The sequence below is a fragment of the Mustela erminea genome, chromosome 8, assembly GCF_009829155.1.
Source record: "Mustela erminea isolate mMusErm1 chromosome 8, mMusErm1.Pri, whole genome shotgun sequence".
NCBI lineage: Eukaryota > Metazoa > Chordata > Mammalia > Carnivora > Mustelidae > Mustela > Mustela erminea.
In genome coordinates this window covers 44,253,696-44,275,444 of record NC_045621.1, presented here as the reverse complement: position 1 = coordinate 44,275,444, position 21,749 = coordinate 44,253,696, and the positions used below count along the sequence as shown (strand labels likewise).

At 55.4% G+C, this 21,749-nt stretch overlaps 2 protein-coding genes across 14 annotated transcripts in view; both read left to right on the top strand.

Moving 5' to 3' along the window:
- PER2 (period circadian regulator 2) overlaps positions 1–17,410 on the top strand; it is a 47,598-nt gene extending 30,188 nt beyond the window's left edge. For 4 of the 6 annotated variants that reach the window (XM_032355341.1, XM_032355340.1, XM_032355342.1 and 1 more), the window contains exons 19-23: positions 430–1,268; positions 3,318–3,504; positions 4,599–4,791; positions 5,707–5,857; positions 7,605–9,778. In XM_032355341.1, the coding sequence (XP_032211232.1) occupies positions 430–1,268; positions 3,318–3,504; positions 4,599–4,791; positions 5,707–5,857; positions 7,605–7,754 (1,520 nt within the window). In that variant the 3' untranslated portion in view covers positions 7,755–9,778. Of the gene's footprint in view, positions 1–429; positions 1,269–3,317; positions 3,523–4,598; positions 4,792–5,655; positions 5,858–7,604; positions 9,779–17,363 lie in introns of those variants that run through there. The other 2 variants (XM_032355343.1, XM_032355344.1) reach the window with 2 other exon arrangements.
- On the top strand, positions 12,155–16,222 carry HES6 (hes family bHLH transcription factor 6). Of its 8 annotated transcripts, XM_032355349.1 has the most exons (6): positions 12,156–12,202; positions 12,738–12,818; positions 14,025–14,146; positions 14,680–14,766; positions 14,884–14,965; positions 15,186–16,222. In XM_032355349.1, the coding sequence occupies exons 3-6, from the start codon at positions 14,102–14,104 to the stop codon at positions 15,611–15,613; spliced, it is 642 nt and encodes a 213-aa protein (XP_032211240.1). In that variant the 5' UTR covers positions 12,156–12,202; positions 12,738–12,818; positions 14,025–14,101; the 3' UTR covers positions 15,614–16,222. The 8 variants fall into 8 exon arrangements, with proteins under 8 accessions (XP_032211241.1, XP_032211240.1, XP_032211239.1 ...); XM_032355350.1 differs by lacking the exon at positions 12,738–12,818 and having other exon boundaries at positions 12,155–12,202; XM_032355348.1 differs by lacking the exon at positions 12,156–12,202 and having other exon boundaries at positions 12,581–12,818.
- Positions 17,411–21,749: the final 4,339 nt, after the last annotated feature.

The window sequence follows — 21,749 nt, the reverse complement described above, 5'->3', positions numbered from 1 at the left end:
AGAGAGCCCGATGCGGGACTCGATCCCAGGACCCTGAGATCATGACCTGAGCCGAAGGCAGCAGCTTAACCCACTGAGCCACCCAGGCGCCCGAATGAAATCTTTTAAATACAACTTTTCATCACTATTATTTTGTCAGGGAAAGGGTATTTTAACACCAGATGAAAAACAGGGCATGTGATCTTGCAATTAATGGCCGTCCTTAAAACTGGGTGACTCTGGTTTTAGGAAGATTTTGCCCTGATTGTTCTCACTTCACTGAGGGCCGGGCAGCACCTGATGGTGGCCTGAGTGGCCACAGGCTGACATTTGGAAACACGGAACTGCTGAACTGGGATGTGTCCTCGTGTTTCCAGGGCCTAGGAGTCTGAAAACTGGCAAACACATAAATGTTTGCATCTTAACTCTGGTGTTTTCCCATTATTTTAGCTGCACCAGGACTAAGAAATGCTTCTGGAATAGATTCATCTTGGAAAAAAACTGGGAAGAACAGAAAACTAAAGTCCAAACGGGCCAAGCCTCGAGACTCTTCTGAGAGCACTGGGTCTGGGGGCCCTGCGACCCACCGGCCCCCGCTGATGGGCCTGAATGCCACAGCCTGGTCACCGTGGGACACGTCCCAGTCCAGCTGCCCCACAACGCCCTTCCCTGCCTCGGTGCCTGCTTACCCCCTGCCTGTGTTTCCAGCCCCAGGAATCATGCCCACACCAGGGATGGTGGCGTCGGCACCCCTGGCTCCCCAGGCCAGCTTCGCAGTGCCCGCCGTGCCCATGGACACCCAGCATGAGTTTGCCATCCAGCACCCGCCGTTCGCTGTCCCCTTGACCCCAGTCATGGCATTGGTGTTACCCAACTATTCCTTCCCTTCAGTGACCCCCAGCCTGCCCCAGGCCTTCTTCCCAGGCCAGCCTAACTTTCTGTCTGAGATGATCCCTGCCTCGCAGCCTGAGCTCCCCAGCCGGACCTCACCCCACAAAGCACCATGCACGTGTCCTCTGGTGGAGCGTGGGCTGGCAGCTTCTCGCACAGCCACCCCCGTGTCCCCACCATCTGCCTCTGGGCCCCCGGGCAGAGCCTCCCCTCCGCTCTTCCAGTCCCGAGGCAGCTCGCCTCTGCAGCTCAACCTGCTGCAGCTGGAGGAGGTCCCTGAGGGCAGCGCCGCGGCCTCAGGAACGGCAGGGCCCGCAGGGACAGTGGGGACAGCGGGTGCAGGGCCTGACTGCAGACCTTCCACATCCTGGGACCGGCAGCCGAAAGCCTCGCCAATCGTAAGCATTTCCTGTCTTCCTTACCTAAAGCAGGCAGTGGGGGCGCAGGGACAGGGTGAGCACGTGCGTACCTGTCTCCCCTCCTGCCACACGGTTCCAGTTGTGACCTAAATACATGGGCTGGACGGAAATGTTTTCCAGCTCAGCGACCCTGTCAGAGTAGACCCCTGGCAGCTTCTTATTGTCTGGGGGTCCAGATGAAGGAAGCCACTGGATTGTCTGATGGGGGACACGGGTCCAGGTACACACACGTGACTTCATGACTCGCTCTGGGCCCCAGTATTTTCAGTAAAACTCTGTGGATAAAGCACAGTCGGGTTGAATGCCAGAACTCAGACCCCTTGGAGGGCAGTGGGGGGAAGGGGTGTTGGCCGCAGAGGCACCCTGGGGGGCAGGGAGTCAGAGGCCTCAGCTCTGAAACCAGGCCACATGCGCCCCTCCTCCCAAGTCCTACGGGATGCTGGTGTGCTGTTCTTGTTCAGTTAATGAAGTCGTGAGCTGCTTCCGGTGAACCACTGGTATGTGGTGACCACACTGAGGGGTGCAGTGACCACGCTGAGTGACCGGGCTGAGTCACTGTGCTGAGGGGTGTAGTGACTGCGCTGAGTGACCACACTAAGGAGTATGGTGACCGCACTGAGTGACAACGCTGAGGGGTGTAGTGACCACGCTGAGTGACCGGGCTGAGTCACTTTGTTGAGTGGTGTAGTGACTGCGCTGAGTGACCACACTAAGGGGTATGGTGACCGCACTGAGTGACTGCACTGAGGGGTGTAGTGGCCATGCTGAGCTGTGTAGTGACTGCTCTGAGTGACCATGCTGAGGGGGGCGGTAACCACACTGAGGGATATAGTCACGCTAGCAGGGCAATGCGGCCACTGGCACCCCTGCCCTTGCTCCCGGGAGGGGAAGCACAATCTCGAAGTCTCAAGTAAATACCTCCATGTGCCAGGGGGCCCCCCGACTCCTGTGTCTGGGGTCCTGGGCCTATCGTGCTGGTTCTGAGGGTCAGAGGGTCAGGATGCTGTCAGGTCAAGGCCATGCCCACTGGGAAGCCAGATTCCCCTCCCCCATCCCACAGGGCAGCAGTCACTGGGGTGCTGCTGATGCGCTTCCCCTCTTCCCTGTCTGCCAGGGTATGGGAACGAGCAGAAGGCCTTTCTCTCAGGGACCCAAGACGCGCTGTCTTTGGTGTGACCTTCCCAAAATTAAGGTTATTAGATGACACTCATAGACCACTAGCAAGGGTGTTGCTGTAGACTTAATAACCGGGGGGGGGGGGGGGCATGTTCGTTTCGTCTTCTTCATTGGCGGTGAAGGAGGACCAGTGACCTAAGGAGGGTGGCACTTTGCTCTGTCTCTGAGCAGCCCTGTGCAGATAGCGCTGTGCAGCTCCCCCGAGCCCTGTTCTGTGTGCTGAGCCCTGACTGTGCACAGAACCTCTCTCTGTATGCAGAGCCCTGACAGTGTGCAAAGCCTCTCTCTCTGGGCAGAGCCCTGACTGTGTGCAGATCCTCTCCCTATATGCAGAGCCCTGACTGTGCACAGACCCTCTCTCTGTGCACAAAGTGCCTGACTTTGCGTAGAGCCCTGACTGTGCACCAACACCCACTCTATACATAGAGCTCTGACAGTGAGCAGAGGTTCTTTCTGTGCACCAAGCCTTTGACTGTGTGCAGAGCCCTGACTGTGCACCAACTCCCTCTCTATACACAGATCCCTGACTGTGCACTGAGCCCTCTCTGTGCACTGCACCCTGACTGTGTGCTGAGCTTCTCTCTGTATGCAGAGCCCTGACTATGCACAGAGCCCAATTCTGTGTTCTGTACCCTGACTGTGCAAAGAGCCTCTCTCTGTATGCAGAGCCCTGTTCTGTGCAATCACACCCTAACTGTGCACAGAGCCTCTTTCTTTATGCAGAGCCCTGATGGTATGCTGAGCCCCTCTGTGTATACAGAGCCCTGACAATGTGCAGAGCCCCATTCTGTGTGCCGAGCCCCATTCTGTGCACTGAGCCCTGACTGTGCTGTCTTCTCCCTGTTCCTAAAGCATGAGGAACCTGCAGATGCCCGGAACAGTGATGCCCTCTCCACATCCAGTGGCCTGCTGGACCTCTTGCTGCACGAGGACCTGTGCTCAGCCACAGGGTCGGCCCTATCTGGGAGCGGAGCCTCTGCTACATCCGACTCCCTGGGCTCAGGCTCACTGGGCTGCACTACATCCAGAAGTGGAGCAGGTATGTTGTTGGCGCTGTGTTGGGTATGTTTCAGTTGCTGGATTTCAGGTTTGTTTAGATGATGGCCACCTAATGTTCTTGGGCATCCGCAGCTTTTCCTGCACCCCAGGCCACAGGCCTGTGTGTGCTCAGGGCCTGGTATCCAGTGCAGACCGGGTCCTCACGGGCATCCAGCTGGTGCTCCCAAGTGCCTCCCCAGAGCCTGCAGCCGTGGCTGCCAGCTGGTTCAGGCTCTGTCCTCCTCCCTTGCCCTGCTGATGTGCATCCCCTCTGCCCATTTGCTGTGGACATTGCTGTTATCACAGGCCTCCATGCCGCCAGCCCTTTTGGACCATCTTGGACCATCCCTCAGAGTCTCTGGGCCTGCCAGGAGGGCCGGTCGTGCTCCCCTTGCTGAGTTAGCTCCCCTCACGTGAAGCTAGGGTGTGGGGGTGTGCTTTACCAGGGAGGATCACTCAGGTGTGATCTGGAACAGCCGCATCCTCTCCCCACTGACTGAGCACCCATCTTCACCTGTTCTCTGGTTTTGCTCCCCACAGAGGCTGATGGCAGAGTGTGCCAGGCCAGCTGTCCTCCACTGACAAAACCAGCTTCTCTGTGGCCTGACCTAGTCAAGGAGCAGGAGCATGATTTCTTTTGGCGGGGGGGGGGGGGGGGGGGGGGGGGGGGGGGGGGGGGGGGGAGGGCGTTGCTTAAAGGGGAAGAGGGAGAGAGAGAATCTGAAGAAGGCTCCATGCCCAGCATGCAGAACCTGATGTGGTTCTCCACATCTCCATCCCATGACCCTGAGGTCATGACCTGAGCTGAAATTAGGAATTGGACACTTAACTGACAGAGCCCCCAGGCACCCCGAAGGAGCACGATTTCTAAGACGCAGCCCCATCTGGACTTCTCAGGGCTGACCCTGGAGAGAATCGTCCCCATGGTGCTGGCTGGTATTATCCAGATAATTTGAGAACTGAAAAGAGGAGGCAAAACCTACCTGTCTAGGCACTCGTTACCACGTCAAACCCTTTGGTTCCCTAAAACTGCCATTTTATGAGGCTTAACTTCACATGAAAGGTTTTCACTTGCCACGTATTGTGTTTTTAAAGGCAGTAGTGACACAGGTCACACCAGCAAGTATTTTGGAAGCATCGACTCTTCGGAGAAGAACCACAAAGCGAAAGCAAAGGCAGATATGGAAGAAAGTGAGCAGTTCATCAAGTATGTCCTGCAGGACCCAGTCTGGTTGCTGATGGCCGACACAGATGATAGCGTCATGATGACCTACCAGTTGCCTTCCCGGTAACCCCCGACTTCTCCTAGGGACATGGGCTCACTAAGCAACAAGGCCACCCAGTCGGGGAGACTTCCCACTGAGAGCCTCGCCTCTGATTATATGAACAGAGAAGGAGGGTCACTCTGGATGGTTCCGTGGTCCCGCGGAGAACTGCAGGTGACCTGCTGTAGGCTGGGAGGAGGACAGGCTCCCTTCCAACCCCCGTCATATTGCTGGGCTCACAAGGTGTTTGTGCCAACGTCTCCCTTTGGCTCAGTTGCCTGTTCCCCTGTGGGCGAGATGGGCTGTGTCCATCCTGGAGTTACAGGAGCTCAGGGAGGTGAGCAGCCTGGGCCACCAGCTCCTCTGGGGTGAGCAGGTCTGTGCTTCTGCCCCACGTCAGTCTGGTCTAGGGACCGCTATGGTCCCTGTGCCTCGGAGCCCCATGGTGGGAGGAGCCAGGGAAGGAAGGAGGGATTACTGCAGAGGCTCAGGACTGCCAGGCTTCTGGGGGCAGGTGGGAGGGGGGTCTGGGTTTCCTTGTCTGGGGCAGCTTCCAGCCAGCCCAGTGTCTGCTGGGGAGCTAGGACGGTTATCCCACCCGCTGCCTTGTTGGTCAGAGTGTCCAGCTAACCAGCCTGTGCAGAACCAAGTGTCTGTGGGTGCCCAGTCCCGCTAATTTCAAATAAAACCTAGATCGTAACTTGAGTTATTTTAATAGAAAAACTACAGATGATAGTCTATGGAGGTTAAGGTGCCTTAAGTAGGGTAATTTATTTTAAAGAAAAAAGAAATTAGCATTAAACAAAATCATCTAAAATTAATCCTGAAAGAGTTGCTAGAAAAAGAGGTTTTTTGTTTTGTTTTGTTTTGTTTTTTTTAAACCACAGAACCCCCTTCAGGTACTGTACAGCTTACCTGTTTCTAACTGTTTTGTGAAGGAATCTGGAAACAGTGTTGAAGGAAGACCGGGAGAAGCTGAGAGCCATGCAGAAGTCCCAGCCCCACTTCACTGAGGGCCAGAGGCAGGAGCTGCTGGACGTGCATCCATGGCTGAGGGGCGGCCGCCTGCCTGCCGCCCTGGACCTCACGGTGAGCTCAGGATGCTTGTGCACACTCCCCACAGCCCTTAGCTCTCTCAGTACCCCTCAAACTTCCAAAGCTAGAAAGAGTCTGTTCACGAAGACAAATGATCCCAGGATGCTACTGAGTCTACTTTAAGGAATTTTGCAACCTTGTTCCCGAAAAGATCTTCTGAATATTCCCTCTCGGTGGCATACTGAAATTTGAATGTTGTTTCTTTCTTTCACTTATTTGCAATTTAAAAAACAAACTAGGAAGAAGCTTTCCTACCATGAGCCCTCACTGTCTGCATTGACCATTAGTTAACGGTGGGAACACCACTCCTTCCAGGCCTCAGGGACCTGCAGCCACACCCTCCTCCTCCACAGGACTTGCGGAGTCATGTCTGTGCCCATCCCCATGCCCTGCCCACCCTGCGCCCCACACCCTGGAAGCCATTCACTTCAGGGTCTCCGTGTCCTTCAGCCTCCGAATGCACTGCCCTCTCAGTCCTCCGGCTTCAGGACAGGACCCTGACACCCCCATCCCCTCCAGCACTGTCCACTGCTTCAAGCCACAGTGCTCTTTCAGCTGGATCTTCACAGCGGCCTCCTCACTGCGCGTCCTTCCCCCTTGTCCCTACGGTTGTGTCCCTGGCAGCTGTGCCCCAGCCAGTTAAAGTGCTGCAAAGCCATAAAAATCTGATATGTCGCCCCCATCTGCCATCTGCCATTTCTCTTCCCTCACTCTCTGCAACCACGTGGGCCTCTCACCTGTCCCTCCTGCCACCTGGCCTTTGCACCTGCCCTTCCCTCTGCTGGGAGGCCCTTCTCTCAGTCACATGGCTCCTCCCGGCTTCCTTCAGGTCACATACCGCAGGATTGGCTGTCTATCACCTCCTAGCAAAAACCCCAAGCCTTAGTGGCCTAAAGCCGTGAACACTTACACTGTCCCAGTGTTTCTTTGGTCTGGGAATTAAGGAGCAGCTTGCCTGGGCAGTTAGGGCTCAGAGTTTCTCGTGAAGTTGAGGGCAAGATGTCAGCGGGGGCATCTGTCATCACCTAAAGGCTAGAAGCCCCACTTCCCAGGGAGCGAGACTCTACCCTGTGAGGGGAGGGTGTCACAGACCCCCTGCCCCAATCTCGGGCCTTCTCTGGTTCTGAAGGCCCAGAATAAGATTGTAGGTCTCGTCCATGTACCATGTTCCTCTAGGCTTTCATCTTGAATATGCTGGGGACACCTGTCACTCGGACTATTGTCCCTCTCTCCTCCCAGGATCTCCCCTCCCCTCTTCTCCAGGGCAGAGATTTTCATCTTTGTTCGCTGGAGAATCCCAGTCCTTGGGACCTGCCTGGAGCATTACAGGTGATCAACAGATAGTCAGGGAATAAGACAGTACTTTGTTGTGCCCACTTTCTGCACAAGAAAACTGAGGTTGGAGAAGGCAGTTAAACTGGACTTTGACTGTGGTCGCACAGGCAGGAAGGGGAGGAGCTGGGACAGAACCTCCAGCCTACGGGTTCCACTATCCTGTCACCATGGAGAGCTGCCTCTCAGATAAGGGCCTGGATGCTCCCCTGGCCTTGGGGAACTGGGGAGTGGGGCCTCTGGGGAGCAGCTCTGACCTCCCTCAAGAGCAGGCGGGGTCCTCAGCGGCTTTCCGCCCTCCTCACTCACCACAGCTAACCCCAGGTCACCTGCACCTCCCTCAGGTCAAACCACTGTTTGGTAATGAAGAGGTCATTTTTGTTACTGACCTTACATCTTTCCCTTTAAGGAATGTATTTACTGTGGGAACAAGGGACAAGACAACATCTGCCCACCCTTCGAGGAAGATACCCCTACTCTGGGTCTCAGTGAAGCCACAGATGCCAAAGAGGAGGAAAATGGAGCCCCCTTGAGTCACAGAAGTGAAGAGCGGACCTAGCTCTCCTCCCTGCGCCCCGACAGCTCGTGATCTACATTAGATGGTGCTCAGAAGTGATGAAAGATGTTCATATCTGTTTGTAATGAAACGGACAGATAAACTTATGTCGCTTTTTTTGTTTTAGAAAAAAACATAGTTTTCTGAAGGAATGATTTAAAAACTGTGGAGAGTGGGAAGGGTCGGGGAGGAAATACACTTTGGTATTTAAAACATAAATACAAAGTTTGGGACAGATTTCGTTATTCCTTAACTTGAGAAAGCTGGAATGCCCTCAGCATGCGGCAGGGAGGTTGCCCTAGGGCTCTCAGAGGTCTCTGCCCTGCGGAGGCTTCTGGCTGGCCGGGGGGTTGTCCAGAGACATCTTCCAGCCTGCAGCAAACAGCTGGGATGCTCCCGGTCTTTCCGGAGCTGCCCCCAGGTGTGTTTGGATCAGATCAGATTCTGTCCTCTGGGGTCTGCTCTGTATCTAGATCACCTAGACATCATCTAAACAAACTAGATGTTTTTGGAATGTACCAAATGGAGATCCCAGCCTCTCCTAACTTTCTGTCGAAGTGTTTCGCGTGTGTCGCTGTGAAGTGTACTTCGGCAAACCAGCAGCTTCTGCTTTGGCTACTAAATGTTGGCAAACCTTTCAATCTGATGTAGCTTGTGTTTTGCCCAAGCCAAGGAGAGATGCTCACTCTGGAAAGAAGAAGCCCCGTGGTTTGTCTGACCAGCTCCATCAGACTGGCACATACCCAGAACCTTCTGTGTATTTCTACATCATCCTTGGGTCCCTTTCAGACCATGACCCATATGTAGATAAAATATGGTGTTGACTGTCTCTGTGGCGACTTCCCTTTGCAGACCGGTCTCCAGTAGCCACATTTGGAACCCGTTGGTGTCTGTCCTTCAGCTGGAGCCCCCCAGACACGAGCTCTGACACTGAGTTGGTGACCCCATCTGTGCTTTCCTGAGTGCCGTGAGCTTGCCTCTCCCCGCACCCTTGGGCTGATATGCCAGCCCTTGTTCTTTCCATGAGCCTGACCTCACTCGAGGAAGCTTCTGATCCCAGCAGTGACAGTCCTCACGTCACCAGCACTGTCTGGTCACTGGGACACCGGTGGAGGAGTGAGGCCGGTCTGCCCATTTCCTTACAAAACCTCATGTTGCATTGTGGATTCCAAGGATTGTTTGGGGGAAAGCTATATTGGTCCCTGAAGTGAAGGTTACCGCAAGAGAAAGAGCTGACTTAAGATCGGGTTGAGTTTGTAAAAACAGAAAAGAAAGCAGGCTTCCTCCCATCCTCTGATGGAGAAGTGGCTGCAAGAGTCAGTGCAGCGTCCTTGTAATCTGCTTGGTTTTCAGTCTTACATTTGGATATTAATCCGGTTTTTCTTAAACTCCAATGTAAGAATACTGGTGGGTTTTTAAAATTATTTATAAAGTAACAGCACCTTCAGATGCCCAAAATGAGATGGTAGCCTGTGTATTTGTTGGAGAATAGATGCCTTCAAACCTACCCCCTGCCGCTGAGGTCCAATCATTAAGGGATTAGATGCTAGTCAAGGTTACGTGTATGTTACCTGAACACACAACTGTCAAAACATTGTTCACGGTTATGAATGTTTACCATCAGCGTTATTTTATTATATGATCTATGCTCATTGATTGTTAAGTGCATAGCTTAATGCGTGCTGGGCAGTTGACAATAGGAGCATTTTGTGAAATTGTTTACATGGTGCCACGTATCAAGACGTGTTTCCCTTAGTATGTGTGCTTACACAGGGGTTTTAAAACCTTGTTCTCGATTTTAAACTGAGCCTTCTTTTTAATCTATTCCTGAAAAGACATGTAAATAAGCTCTCAGAGTCTGTGTAATGACTTGGTCAGCCTTGCCGTTCACGTGGTTTGTTCACACACAGACCAAAATTTCTTCACCCAGTGCAATATGTTTGTTTACTGCTTGTGTCTTTTTATGACTGTTTTTGCTTTTTAGAAAATTGCTAAATAAAGCAAGTATATTTTTGTTGTTAATTGTATGTACTTTTTTTTAAAGATTTTTATTTTATTTTATTTGACAGAGAGAGACATCACAAGTAGGCAGAGAGGCAGGCAGAGTGGGGGGGGGGGGAAGCAGGCTCCCCGCCAAGCAGAGAGTCTGATGTGGGGCTCCATCCCAGGATGCTGAGATCATGACCTGAGCGGAAGGTAGAGGCTTAACCCACTGAGCCACCCGGGCACCCCTAATTGTATGTACTTTTAATGAAGTACAGGGCCAAAACCATAGAGATCAAAGATTACCAAAAGATGAAACAAGAAGGAAAGGAAGAAAAAGAACTTCAGAAATGCTGTGTGAGGAGTCACGTCAGTCTCAAAGACCTGCCGCATCTCTTCCATGGCACAGCTGGTCCCTTCCTGCGCATGCATGTGGGCATCTCCCTCCCGTACCCCCACTGCTCGCTGCCCCAGCTGCCCAGGGAATTCTTAGGATGCAACATCACAGAATGTAAATCTAATCCTGTGACCCAGTGCTGCCATGGGCTTTTCACTTGCAGACACAGGGGTGGGGCTTCCTGACTCGGCCCCCAGCTCCAGTCCACTCTGAGATGGCCCCAGGCACCCACTCTCTTCCCTTTGTGCCCTGTGTTCCTCCTGGGCTAGCTGGCAGTGTACTGGCCATGGGGCTGAAGGCAGAGGTCAGAAGGATGCCAGCCAGAAAGGTCTCGTGCTCCATCAGAGACCATAGAGGCAGCACCGCAAAATCCCCTCCCCGCATGCAGCCGGTTCTTGCCATAGTGACGGCTCCTTGCCAGGCCCGCAAAACAGGAGAGTGCTGCTTCCAACTTCCTCCCACTTTTCATACCCATACCATGGGAAACAGAGCAAGGAGAGGAATGGATCCTGGACCCAGTGCCCAGCCTCCCAGAAGCTCCCTGAGTAGGAGGGAAGACTTGACTCCCTGCCTCCTAGCCTGGTAGTGATGGGGGGATGGGGTGGGGGTAGGGGAACAAAGGCAAAGTCCTCCAAGTGGGTATGGAAGCCTCCGCAAACTGGCCTTAAATGGCCAGATATGGCCGTTTCACCGAACTGAATGCCACTGGGGACTCTTAATTGCATTTTCATTTACCATATAACCCCAAAGTCACCCCCTGGTTTATTTCCAGACCAAAAGGAGCTTCTCCAAGCTTTCTAGGCTGATTGCCTACAAGGGGCCTGAACGTCCATAGGCTGGCTGCTGCTTTTGTTCCCTGGGGATTTATGGCCTGCCACCCCTGCCGCTAACTGGTCCCCCTGTGGCCAGCACAGCCCTGCCCAGACTCTGCTGGCCTCTGTTCCTGGATCTGGGGGATCAAAGGGCCCAAATGCTCAGGAAGTCTGTGCTCAAGCAACCTTTGAAGGTAGGATCAGTCCAAGGGACAAATGGCAGGAAATGGGTCCACTAGGGGAGGCCATGCAAAGGAGGGAGAGAGGGCTTGGTGGCCCTGAGATGGAACAGCCAGGCTTCTGGGAGGGCCAAGCCAGCCAGCCAATGGACCCACTAAGGGAAATGGAGGCGAACTTCAAAGATGGGTCATTGGGGAACTTCTGGTCCAGCCAAACATCTTATTGACTCCTAATACCTTGCTCTATCCTTGTGCTTTTTTTCCTCAGCGTTCTTGGTCACAATGAGGCATACCCCAGCACTTAATTTCTCCTTCCTTCAACTCTATAGAAAGCATTCCTCAAACCCCACCTTCCCATGTAAGACTCTTGAGGTCCCTATCTCTTGCTTCAGACTCCTCCCTTCTCCTGACAACTGTCATCTATCCTTTTGTTTTTACATAGTCAACTTTATATCATGTTCCGTAACCGTAATTATAAGTCTTCCTTATCTTCTCTATAGATTGATTATAAATGTTGAAACCTCATGAACAGTGTTATATTGTTGTGATGGTGAAAGAACTGTTAACTCCTAGGTCAACAGTGTGCTGAGATTACATTTCTCTTTGGGGGGAGCTTTTTGTTTTTCCTGGAGTTCCTAGTTGCCTCTCATTTTTTGCTTGTACTATTCACATTTATCAGGCCTTCCTCCCCACACCCATGCCCCATCCAATCAAGTGTTCTATTGGTCTTTTCCCAGAGGCCTCCCCCAGGGTGTTGACCATCCTGTTCCAACAGGGACTGCCTTTCATGAAGAGCATTCTAAAATACCTCTTTGGCTTTGTTCAAATAATATAATGGGTAATGGGAGACATATGCATCAGACTACAAGCAGTATCACTGAGGTGTTTTTTTTTTTTCATATTTCATATTCTCAAAGTAGTGGAAACTTAATTGTACTTACTTAAGGGTCTCCTTCCCTGGAGCGATGTCGCAGTGGTAAAGAATAGTAAAGTCACAGGCCAGTTATGGGCTCTCATGAGGTCCACAGTGAGCTCCCTCCCCTGTCAGACCCACCACCAGGAGTAAGGAGAGGAGAGAAGGTGGGTCTCTGGGCAGCCAGGTGAGGGGGAAGGAAGAGACCTGAGCTTTCTGGCATGCAGGGGAGATTGAGAACAGCAGGGGATGACTGAAGTAAAGGAATAGGTTTCTCTACCTGGATGAGCAGTGCTAGGCTGGGGAGGTCTTAGAAGCCTGCTCATAGAGAAGCAGATAAGAGGCTGAGTGATAAGAGGTGATGGGAGGTGAAAATCAGCACAGAAAAAACTCTCAGGGTAGTTATAGATAGAGGTCTATCTATCTTTAGATAGACTTTGGGAAACGTCAAACCTCTTACCAAACCCACCCTGTCTGTAAAGGTCCTTCTGGTGGGGAGCCCAAAGTGAAATAGTCACAGGGAGTAAGATCCATCTTCAGATGGCTAGGGTGGGGCCTATCTGTGGCCATACCTACCACCCACTGCACTGTAGTCTGTGGATGTTTCCTTCCCCTACTGCTTTCCAGCCAGGCTCCGGACAACCCCTCCCCTTCCCCACCCACCCAGGCTTCTGCTGAGGCCAGGCTCTGTGCTGGTTGTAGATAGGAGATCCCGGGTACCCTTGACAAGGGATGCTTACAGTCTCAAGGGCTGCAGAACAGACCCTGACAATCCAGTCTCTGGTAAGTAGTACAGAACTGGGTAACGGTGCAATGTGACTGTGGGGAAGGTGCCCTCCCCCCACCCCCCCCAAAGAAGAAAAGGAATAGGGAAGCTGTGGCCTAAACAGTGAGGAAATAGATATTTGGAGGAGTGTTGAAGAATGTTCCAGGTGGAAGGCTCAATCTGTGCAAAGGGCTGGTGGCCAGAGTCCATCTTGCCATTCCAGCTTTGCTGCACTGGGAAGTGTACATAGGCCAGTGGAGCAGGGAACAGGTGGCGGTCCCCACGGTGCTGCCCAAGGGCGCGGCCCCACGGTCCACCCACCCCACCCGCAGGGAGGCCAGTCTGGCAGATGGGCGGCCCTCGGTGGGGGTGGCGGTCGTCTGGCGGACACAAGCTCACCCGCCACCCGCCGCGGGACAAAGCAGGCCTAGACAAAGGCGCGGCCAACACCTGTCGCTCTTGGCGCGGCCCCGCTTTTCTCCACCGAAGCGGCTGCAGCTGCCAACTGTCATGGGCATCAAGTTACGGGGACCAGAAGGGGGCCTACGCTGGTCTGTTGAGGGGAGGGCTGGGAGGGAAAGGGAGTTGAGGGGGAACGGGGCGGGGGGCGGGGGACGGGGGACGAAGGAGACTGGCCTCGGTGAATGAACAGGAGTGGGGACCACGGAAGGACGGTCGGCCAGGGAGCTGGGAGAACAGGGAAGAGTGGGCGGGGAGGAGGACCAGAGAAGGGTGGGGAGGAGTTCAGGGATGTACAGCGGCGGCCGGGGGTGGGGGGGCATGTTTGTGGCCGGGAAGGAAAGGGAGGTCAAAGGGGGGCAAGAGAGCGAAGGGGATTAGGGGGACATAGGGAGCTGGGTGGACAGCGATGATGATTAGAAGAGAATGGGTGGCTGCTGGGGGTGGGGGGTGTGGTACTAGGGAAAAGGGGGCGGGCGGGGGAAGGGTGACCTGAGAAGGAGCGCCGGGAGGAGGGGCGGCGCCGGCGGGCCGGCGGGCCCAGCCCCGGTAGGATCCCCGCGAGGGAGGAGGGCGGTGTCGAGGATCGAGTCCGGTGTCTGGACCCACAAATGCGCAAGAAACTCAAGGGAGCTATGTGGCCTCTCCCATCCCCGCTACCCATGGGCCCCCAACTCGCCGGGACTCCGTAGCTATCCCGGGCCGGACCCATAGACCTTTCCAGGTCCACAGACCGCGGCCTTGTCTGTGGCTCTGTCCTACAGAATCCAGCACCCCGACACTCGCGCAGGAACGCGCCTCCCGGGAGGCACCTTGCAGGAACTAAGACAAGTGTGACTGCATGAATGCTGCTCCCACGCACAGCAGACCTGTACGCCTCGCTCAGGTAGGGAGGGCGGCAGAAGCAGCCCTGACCGCCGCCCTGCGGGTCACCGCCCCCTCGGGTGCCCCAAGCCTCTGGGGTTGCGGGGAGGCCGGGCTGGGGGCCGCGGCCGCCGACCACGCCCCACCAGCTGCCCGCCGGCCTCGGAGCCGGACAATGCGCGCCGCTCCTATTGGCCGCGGTACGCCTCCAACCCGGCGGCTCTGGCCCGCGCGGCCAATCCGTGCATTGAAATGCAAATGAGATGCTATAAAAGGGGCGGGGCCGCGGTTGGCGGAAGACGCGGAGAAGCAAGGGCTGCGGCGGCCTCAGCTGAGCGCTGCGAGGGGCGTGGGCGCTCGCCGCGCTCGCCGCGCTCTGGGCGGTGCGGGCCATGGCTAAGGCCCTGGCCCCCGGCCGGGACCGTCCGAGCCGGGAGAATGAGGACGGCTGGGAGACCAGGGGGGACCGCAAGGTGCGGGCCGGAGCCTCAGGGGAGCAGGGGGGCGGGCGGGCGGGAGGCCCGGGACCGGGGCTCAGCCGCCCGCTTCCCGCAGGCCCGGAAGCCCTTGGTGGAGAAGAAGCGGCGCGCGCGGATCAACGAGAGCCTCCAGGAGCTGCGACTGCTGCTGGCGGGCGCCGAGGTGAGGCGGGCAGGCGGGCGCCCGGGGACCGCTGGGCCGGAGAGCGGGGTTCGCGGCGCGGCCTGGCCTCACCGACCCCCCCCCCCCCCACGCTCCCCGGCTCTCCCGCTGGCGCAGGTGCAGGCCAAGCTGGAGAACGCCGAGGTGCTGGAGCTGACGGTGCGGCGTGTGCAGGGCACGCTGCGGGGCCGTGCGCGCGGTGAGTGGCGGTGGGGCGCGGGGCGCGGGGCGCGTTCGCCCAGCCGGCCCGGGTCGCGGACTGGGGACCTCCCCTCCCGGCGCCCCTGTACTGTCGGCGGAGAGGGCGACCTCCGGGTCCCCTGGGTGAACCCTGTCCCCGCGGGCTGGGCGGGCCTGGCCACCGCAGTGGTAGCTCACTGGACCGGGCGCCGCTCTCTCCCTCCCACTCCTGGGTGCAGAGCGCGAGCAGCTGCAGGCTGAAGCAAGCGAGCGCTTCGCGGCTGGCTACATCCAGTGCATGCACGAGGTGCACACGTTCGTGTCCACGTGCCAGGCCATCGATGCCACTGTCGCCGCAGAACTCCTGAACCACCTGCTTGAATCCATGCCTCTGCGCGAGGGCAGCAGCTTCCGGGATCTGCTGGGGGACGCCCTGGCAGGGCCTCCGGGAGCCCCTGGGCGCAGTGGCTGGCCCACGGGAGGAGGGGTCCTGGGATCCCCTATGCCCAGTTCCCCAGGCCCCGGGGACGACCTGTGCTCCGACCTGGAGGAGGCCCCCGAGGCTGAACTGACCAGAGCTCCTGCTGAAGGGCCAGAGTTGGTGCCAGCAACCCTGGGCAGCTTCACCGCTGCCCGCACAACCCAGAGCGTCTGGAGGCCTTGGTGACTAACACCACCCCGGCTTTTGCAAGGGTGGGTGTGGCCTTCCCTTGCTCTGTTCCCTCCTCCCTGCGGTCCACAGGTGGTGGGGCTGGGCCCCCCCGCTGGCTCCCAGGTCTGCGGGCTCTCTTCCTTCAGTGGCTGGGATGCAGGGCAGTCTGGGTGACCAGCCCTAGCCCTGTTTCTTAAGAAAGTATTTCTTATGGATCCCACAGCCCCCCAGGAGTGGGTGGAGGGCGGGAGCTGCAGGCAGGAGGAGGAATCTCACCCAACTACTAGGGTTCTCCAGGGTTTAACTGTCCCAGCCTTCTCAGGTACTGTGTGGATCTGGGGGCAAAGGTGAACGGAATGGTGCTGAAGCTTTTCTTGGTGCTGGGCACTGGTGACGGGACAGAGGGACACCTCAGACCCTGACAGCCCTGGCCTGAGCGGAAGCTTGAACTTGCCACTTGAGTCAGGACACAGGGGAGGCAGAGGCTTTCTGTGGCATTTCCTCCACCTGCCAGAGAGAAGCAGAGCTCCCTGGACCACTTGAGTTTGTGTATTGGGTTACCATCAAATGTTCCAGTTTTATGAAATAAAGCATTTTGGAGAGTTAGTTACCCTTTTGGAGTAAGACTGAATAATGTGATCTCCTTGATGGGTCTAATGGGTAGATACTAAACTAGGGAGCGGTGTTTTTCTTATACTTGATGCTGGCAAATGTTTCTAAAATCTCCTACCCTTTGTCAGCACCATGACAAGAACAGTGGTGGTGGAGAGCAGACACCTGTGGCATGTCTCACGGTGGACAGCGCTCCCACCTCCCCGAGAACTGTGTGCATCCTGGACAGGGACACCATTGTCATGGGGTTTGTCTCCAGAGTAATGAAGTAGCAGGGGAACAGCCTGTCCCCCACCATTCTCCGGTTCTAGAGCTTCTAGGAATAAAATAAATGCCTACTTCCTAGCCATGTGGTTTGGAAGTTTCCTTCGAAGACCTGTTTTAGGATCCATGAGTGTGATGCAGATGGCGGTCTACTTATGTGAGGTGGTCACTCTTCCTGACAAGAGGGATCTTGCCCCAGTACCAGTGAGTTCGGGGACATGGAGACCCGCCCCATTCATGGTTTGAAATGAAATTGTCATGGTTCTACTCAGCTTGGACTAGAGGTCAAAGTGGGCCCAAGAGGTCAGAACCTTGAGAGGAGGGGGATGGGATGGGCAGCAAGAGTTGAGGGAAGTTCCCTCCTGGGGTGGGCCAGGAACCGCAGACAGCATGGGTCAGCTGACAGCAGCCACTGCCAGAGAGAGCCCAGCCTGGTCACTCCTGCTCCAGGACCCCAAAGCAGCTTGGGTTGCCAATGCCCAGACCAGGGCTATGATGTGACAACTCAGGATTGACACCTGGGTCTCCTCTCTGGTTGGGCACCTTTGCTTCAAGAACATCTTTTCCAGCAACCCTTTGACAACACCCCCCCCCTACCACCACTACCAGGAGTCTTGGCCACCAGGGGTGTTTCACCTTGGCTTCTCTGTGGTTCAGTCTCAGACCTCAGCCACTAGGCTATAACCAGATGCAACTTATTTTTAGCAACTGGGGAGAGGTTGGGATGGGCTGGGGGAGGCAGCTCCATATGGTGGGGTTCAAGAGGGATTGGAAATGTTTTTCCTGGGGTGCTTTTAGCTGCCCCAGACAGACTGATGTAGGGTGTATCCACAAGGACACAGATGGAGCATAGGTGCCCATGCAAGACATCTGTTGCCTGTGGCTTGAGCAGCACCCAAAGGCAACTGTGATGCCTTCTGATGCCATTTAGGGGAGGGGACATCCTCCAGGAACTGTTCTGAAGCATCAATACCTTCCTTTCATGCCCACACTTGTCACATTCTCCCAGAGACCCTGGAAGAGGGCTAAGGGGACCCAGGACTTGGGATGCAAGGTGCAGGAGGCTGGCCTGGGGGGAAAGATGTCACTGGGACCAGGACCCTCCTGAGGTCAGAAGCCAGAGCTCTGGTTCTGCGCCCCCCTCCGCCCACCTATGACTGAGTCAGCTCCTACTGTGAGCCTCAAGAGCAGCCTCTTTTCTCAGACACGTAAGTGCTTCCCAGAGCAGTGACCACTATCAGCCTCTATGGGCTGACAGCCCCTCTCGCCTCTTTGCAACCTAGACCATTCCTTCTGAAACTCTTTGCAAATTTCCCACTCTGTCAGACAACTATTTCCTACCACCTCCTCTCTCTGAAACCCCCAACTCTCCCTCACAGGCCTTGCTCTTGACTTTGGTAGCCTTGCTTCGTCCTTCCCTGAGATGTGCCTCCTTCCCCCTTCGGGCCCCTGGTCCACTGTATTAGTCTTCTGTGGTTACCATACGTTGCCACAAACTTGGTGGCTGGAAATAACACTAACCAATCATCTTGCATTTCCGTAGGTTAGAAGTCTGACACAGGATTTACAAGGCTAAAGGAGAGCCTAGTGCTTTCAGGACAGCTACACTCCCTCCTGGAGGCTTGAGAGTGAATCTATTTCCTTTCCTTTCCCTGTTTCCGAGGCCACCCATATCCTTTGGCAGGTGGCCCCCTTCCTCCACCTTTAAAGCCAGCAACAATGCATCTGTTGCACCCTCCTTCCATAGTCACATCTCCTTTTGACCCCTGTGCCTCCCTCTTCCTTCTACTTTTGAGGACCCTCATAATGACACTGGGCCCACTGGGATAATCCAGGATAATCTCCTTATTTCCAGGTCCTTAGTCCTCAATCAGATTTGCAAAACCTCTCTTGTCCAGAACACTCACAGGTTCTGGGAATGACGATGTGGACACCTTTGGGGGACCATTATTCTGCCAAGCATACCCATGTGGGCCTCTGCCCGGGCATCCTGCCTCCCATCGTGGTGCAGTATGGTGTGGGTTTTCCATGCAGGCATTGGACTCGGTCCCCTCTGACCTCTCAGTGACTTTGCTGCATCACTAATCTCCCCTCCCTCTGCATCATTTTTTTAAAAGATTTTATTTATTTGAGAGAGAGATTATATGAGAGATCACAAGTAGGCAGAGGCAGGCAGAGAGAGAGGAGGGGGGAATCAGGCTCCCCGCTGAGCAGAGAGTCCAATGTGGGGCTCAATCCCAGGACCCTGAGATCGTGACCTGAGCCGAAGGCAGAGGCTTAACCCACTGAGCCCCCCGAGCATCCCCCCCTGCATCATTCTACAAGAAGCTGAAACATCTCCATCTAGAGAAAGAGGACACAAAACTTCCCTAGACTTGCCATACCCCATTAGCCTCTGCTTCATTGCTCTGTTCCAAAGCAACATTCCTCATGAGCACAGTTTACACTACTTGTCTCCATTTGCACACCTCTCACCCCCCTTCACACCTCTGCAGTCAAGCCATTGTTCCCTCCCCTCCATTGACCCCGCCCTGGTAAAGGTCTCCAGGGGCTGCCATGTTTCGAAGTCCAGCTGGCCTGTCTTAAGTTTCTGGCTTACCCTTCTTCCAGTAAAGCACTCCTCATAAGTTATCACTCCCTCCTTCCTGAAACTCTCTCTTCTCTTGACGTCAAAAAACACCCAGTATCCTGGGTTGTCACAGGCCATCCCCAATCTCCTTTGCTAGATGTTCCTCTCCTAGATGTACACTTGAGACTCTATGTCCTTCCCTATCACCCCTGTCCAGACTCCACCTGGTCCATTTGGTTTGTCCCATCATGTGCCCTTGATCCAAAGCCCCTCTCTGTCTTAGGGGAGTCCTCCTGTCTGCTTACAATCTATACTCTGACATCTGCTGGGCATCACAAACCACAGACCAAGCGCCACAGACTCACCCTTCCCAGGCACTGTCACTGCCCACTCGCTGCCCATTCATGGCTCCCCACTGATTAGACCAAAAAATCTATAGAAGCTACACTCTCTGTCTGTCATCTAACCTCCAGTCAATGCAGTGCATGAGCTATACTTTTCTTTTTTTAAAAAAGATTTATGTATTTATTTGAGAGAGCACAAGTGGGAGGGGCAGAGGAAGAGGGAAAGTCCCAAGCTGACTCTCCACTAAGAGTTCCACAAAGGGATTGATCTGACCATCTGAGATCACAACATGAGATCACGACCTGAGCCTAAACCAACAGTTCGGCACCCAACGGACAGCGCCTCCCAGGCACCCCATGAGCTCTATTTCTAAATCCAGTCTCCAGTTGTCACCTTTGCACTGACAGAGTGCTGGGATCCTCATCTCATCTTGAACCTAGACTTGGGCAGCAGGGCTAAGTCGCCTCCCCACTTCCTGGTGGGGCTCCTGGCAGCGGCCTTCAAGGCTCTACCAGAGCCAGCCCGGCCGCCTCCGATAGCTCTGTAATGGGCGCGGGCCTTGGCGAGCGACCTGGTTTGGAGATCCGGCCGGTCTCGCTCAGTGCCATTCCTGGTCGGCCTGGAACCGGCGCTGGGGAAGCCGGAGGGATTTGGGAACAAGGGAGCGGAGTTTCAGGGGTTTTCGGCTGGACTCCCGTGGCTTCCAGCTCGCGGAGCTGCTAGAAGGCTGCTTGGGGGCAGGCTGGTGACAGTCCGAAGGCTTTCTGCGTTCCGGGGGGTGGGGGTGGAGGGGTAGGGGTGGAGGAGTAGGGGTGTGCCCCCCCGGCACTAGCCACGCCCTGGCCCCGCCCCGTCCGAGGCGAACCGCGGAGCCTCCTGGGAGATGTAGTTCTTCTCCTTCCACTTCCCTTCTGCGAGGCCGCTTCAGGGGGAGCCGGGACCGCGACTCCCAGAAGCCTCCCGGCCCGGAGGCCACGCCCCCTGCCGCGAGAGCCCAGAGCCGGATCCTCAGCCGGACGGCGTCCGGCTGCCGCAGTGAGGCGCTTGCTGTAGGTAAGGGACTTTGCGGCAGGCCGAGGCTGGGCTGCGGTCTCTCCAGCAGCCCTGCGACCGGGAGAGGAAGAGAGGAAGATGCCTCGAGGCTCGAGCCGCGCATCCGCGAGAGGGCGCGCAGGCAAGGGCGCCCTGGCTGGTCTCCGCGCAGACAGCCTCCCGGGGTCTCGGGAGGGCAGGAGTATTGACCGCGCAGCCAAAGCCACCAGCGGCAGGTGCCGAGGATGGCGGGGGTCGTCTCAGGCTGCGGAACCGAGGCGGGCTTGTTGAGGTGGAGCACGAGCCTTGCGGACGGGGCCCGAGCCCAAGCCCCAAGCTCTGCGCGGTGTTCATTCTCCACCTGCGCCGAGCACCTCTGCCCCTCCCCTGCGGCCGAGATAGACTGACCGTCATGGAATTTTCATTCCCTGAAGATGGCCCAGAGCCCGCAGAGAGCCACAGGCCATCGCAAACTGCCCAGAGGTCGACAGAGGCATCGCTTTGATAGCAGCCAGGGAAGCCCCTAGTTTATCAGATTATTCTTGTCGGTCCTTGGGTTTAGGTGGATAGAAGGAGAAGGGATCAGGTTTTAAACTGGGGACCCAGGGGCCTACCAGCTTCTCGTGGGAGCGCCCAGGCATCTTACTCTGGCTAGAACTGTTCTGCTTTGTGGTTACCTCGACCATCAGAGGATGACATTTGGGGTCCTCTCCTCTTACCCCTCCAGATCCTGCCCTCCCTTAAGCTCGAAAAATCTAGTCTGTGCCCGACATCTCAGTCAACAACCATACTGTGGACCTTGTCACCCCTTACAGTTAGGCTAGCTCCCAGCCTGTGCTTGCCTTCTGTGTTATCCACTCTCCCGAGAAATTTGTCAGACCTCATTGAGATCTCTTAGTCTTCTCCCCATATTTCTTTCACAGTCATGCTTCTTGAAAATTACTTCTGTTCTCATTTTCTGCATTTGTTCACCTGTTCACTCATCATAAAATTTCACTCTGGCCCACATTTCTGTTCACTCTACTGAAAACTTCTGGAAGTCTCCGATGGAGTCCATATTGCCAAGCAGACTCTCCAGATTTCTTCTTACATAAATATTGCAGTATTTGGCACCATTGGTAACCTCATGCTTCTTAACAGCCTGTTCTCGGTCTAGCCATCCTGCTTCCTTTTCAACAGTTCCTTCTCAGAACCTCAACAGGGCTCTTCTCAGACTTTGCTTTATTGCTCTCCCGTGTTTCCTTCCTTAGTCCTCTTGCCTCTAGACAACAGTCTGTATGATATCCATGGCTTTCCCTCCTGTGTCACTGACTCCAAACTGACTTCCAG

What these genes read in the sequence shown, in the direction of transcription:
- HES6 (XM_032355345.1), top strand. Translation starts at nt 14,563, where the DNA reads ATGAGGACGGCTGGGAGACCAGGGGGGACCGCAAGGTGCGGGCCGGAG. An exon ending in TGCTGCTGGCGGGCGCCGAG is followed by an intron (nt 14,767 to 14,883) that starts GTGAGGCGGGCA and finishes CCGCTGGCGCAG; the next exon opens with GTGCAGGCCAAGCTGGAGAA. An exon ending in GCTGCGGGGCCGTGCGCGCG is followed by an intron (nt 14,966 to 15,185) that starts GTGAGTGGCGGT and finishes TCCTGGGTGCAG; the next exon opens with AGCGCGAGCAGCTGCAGGCT.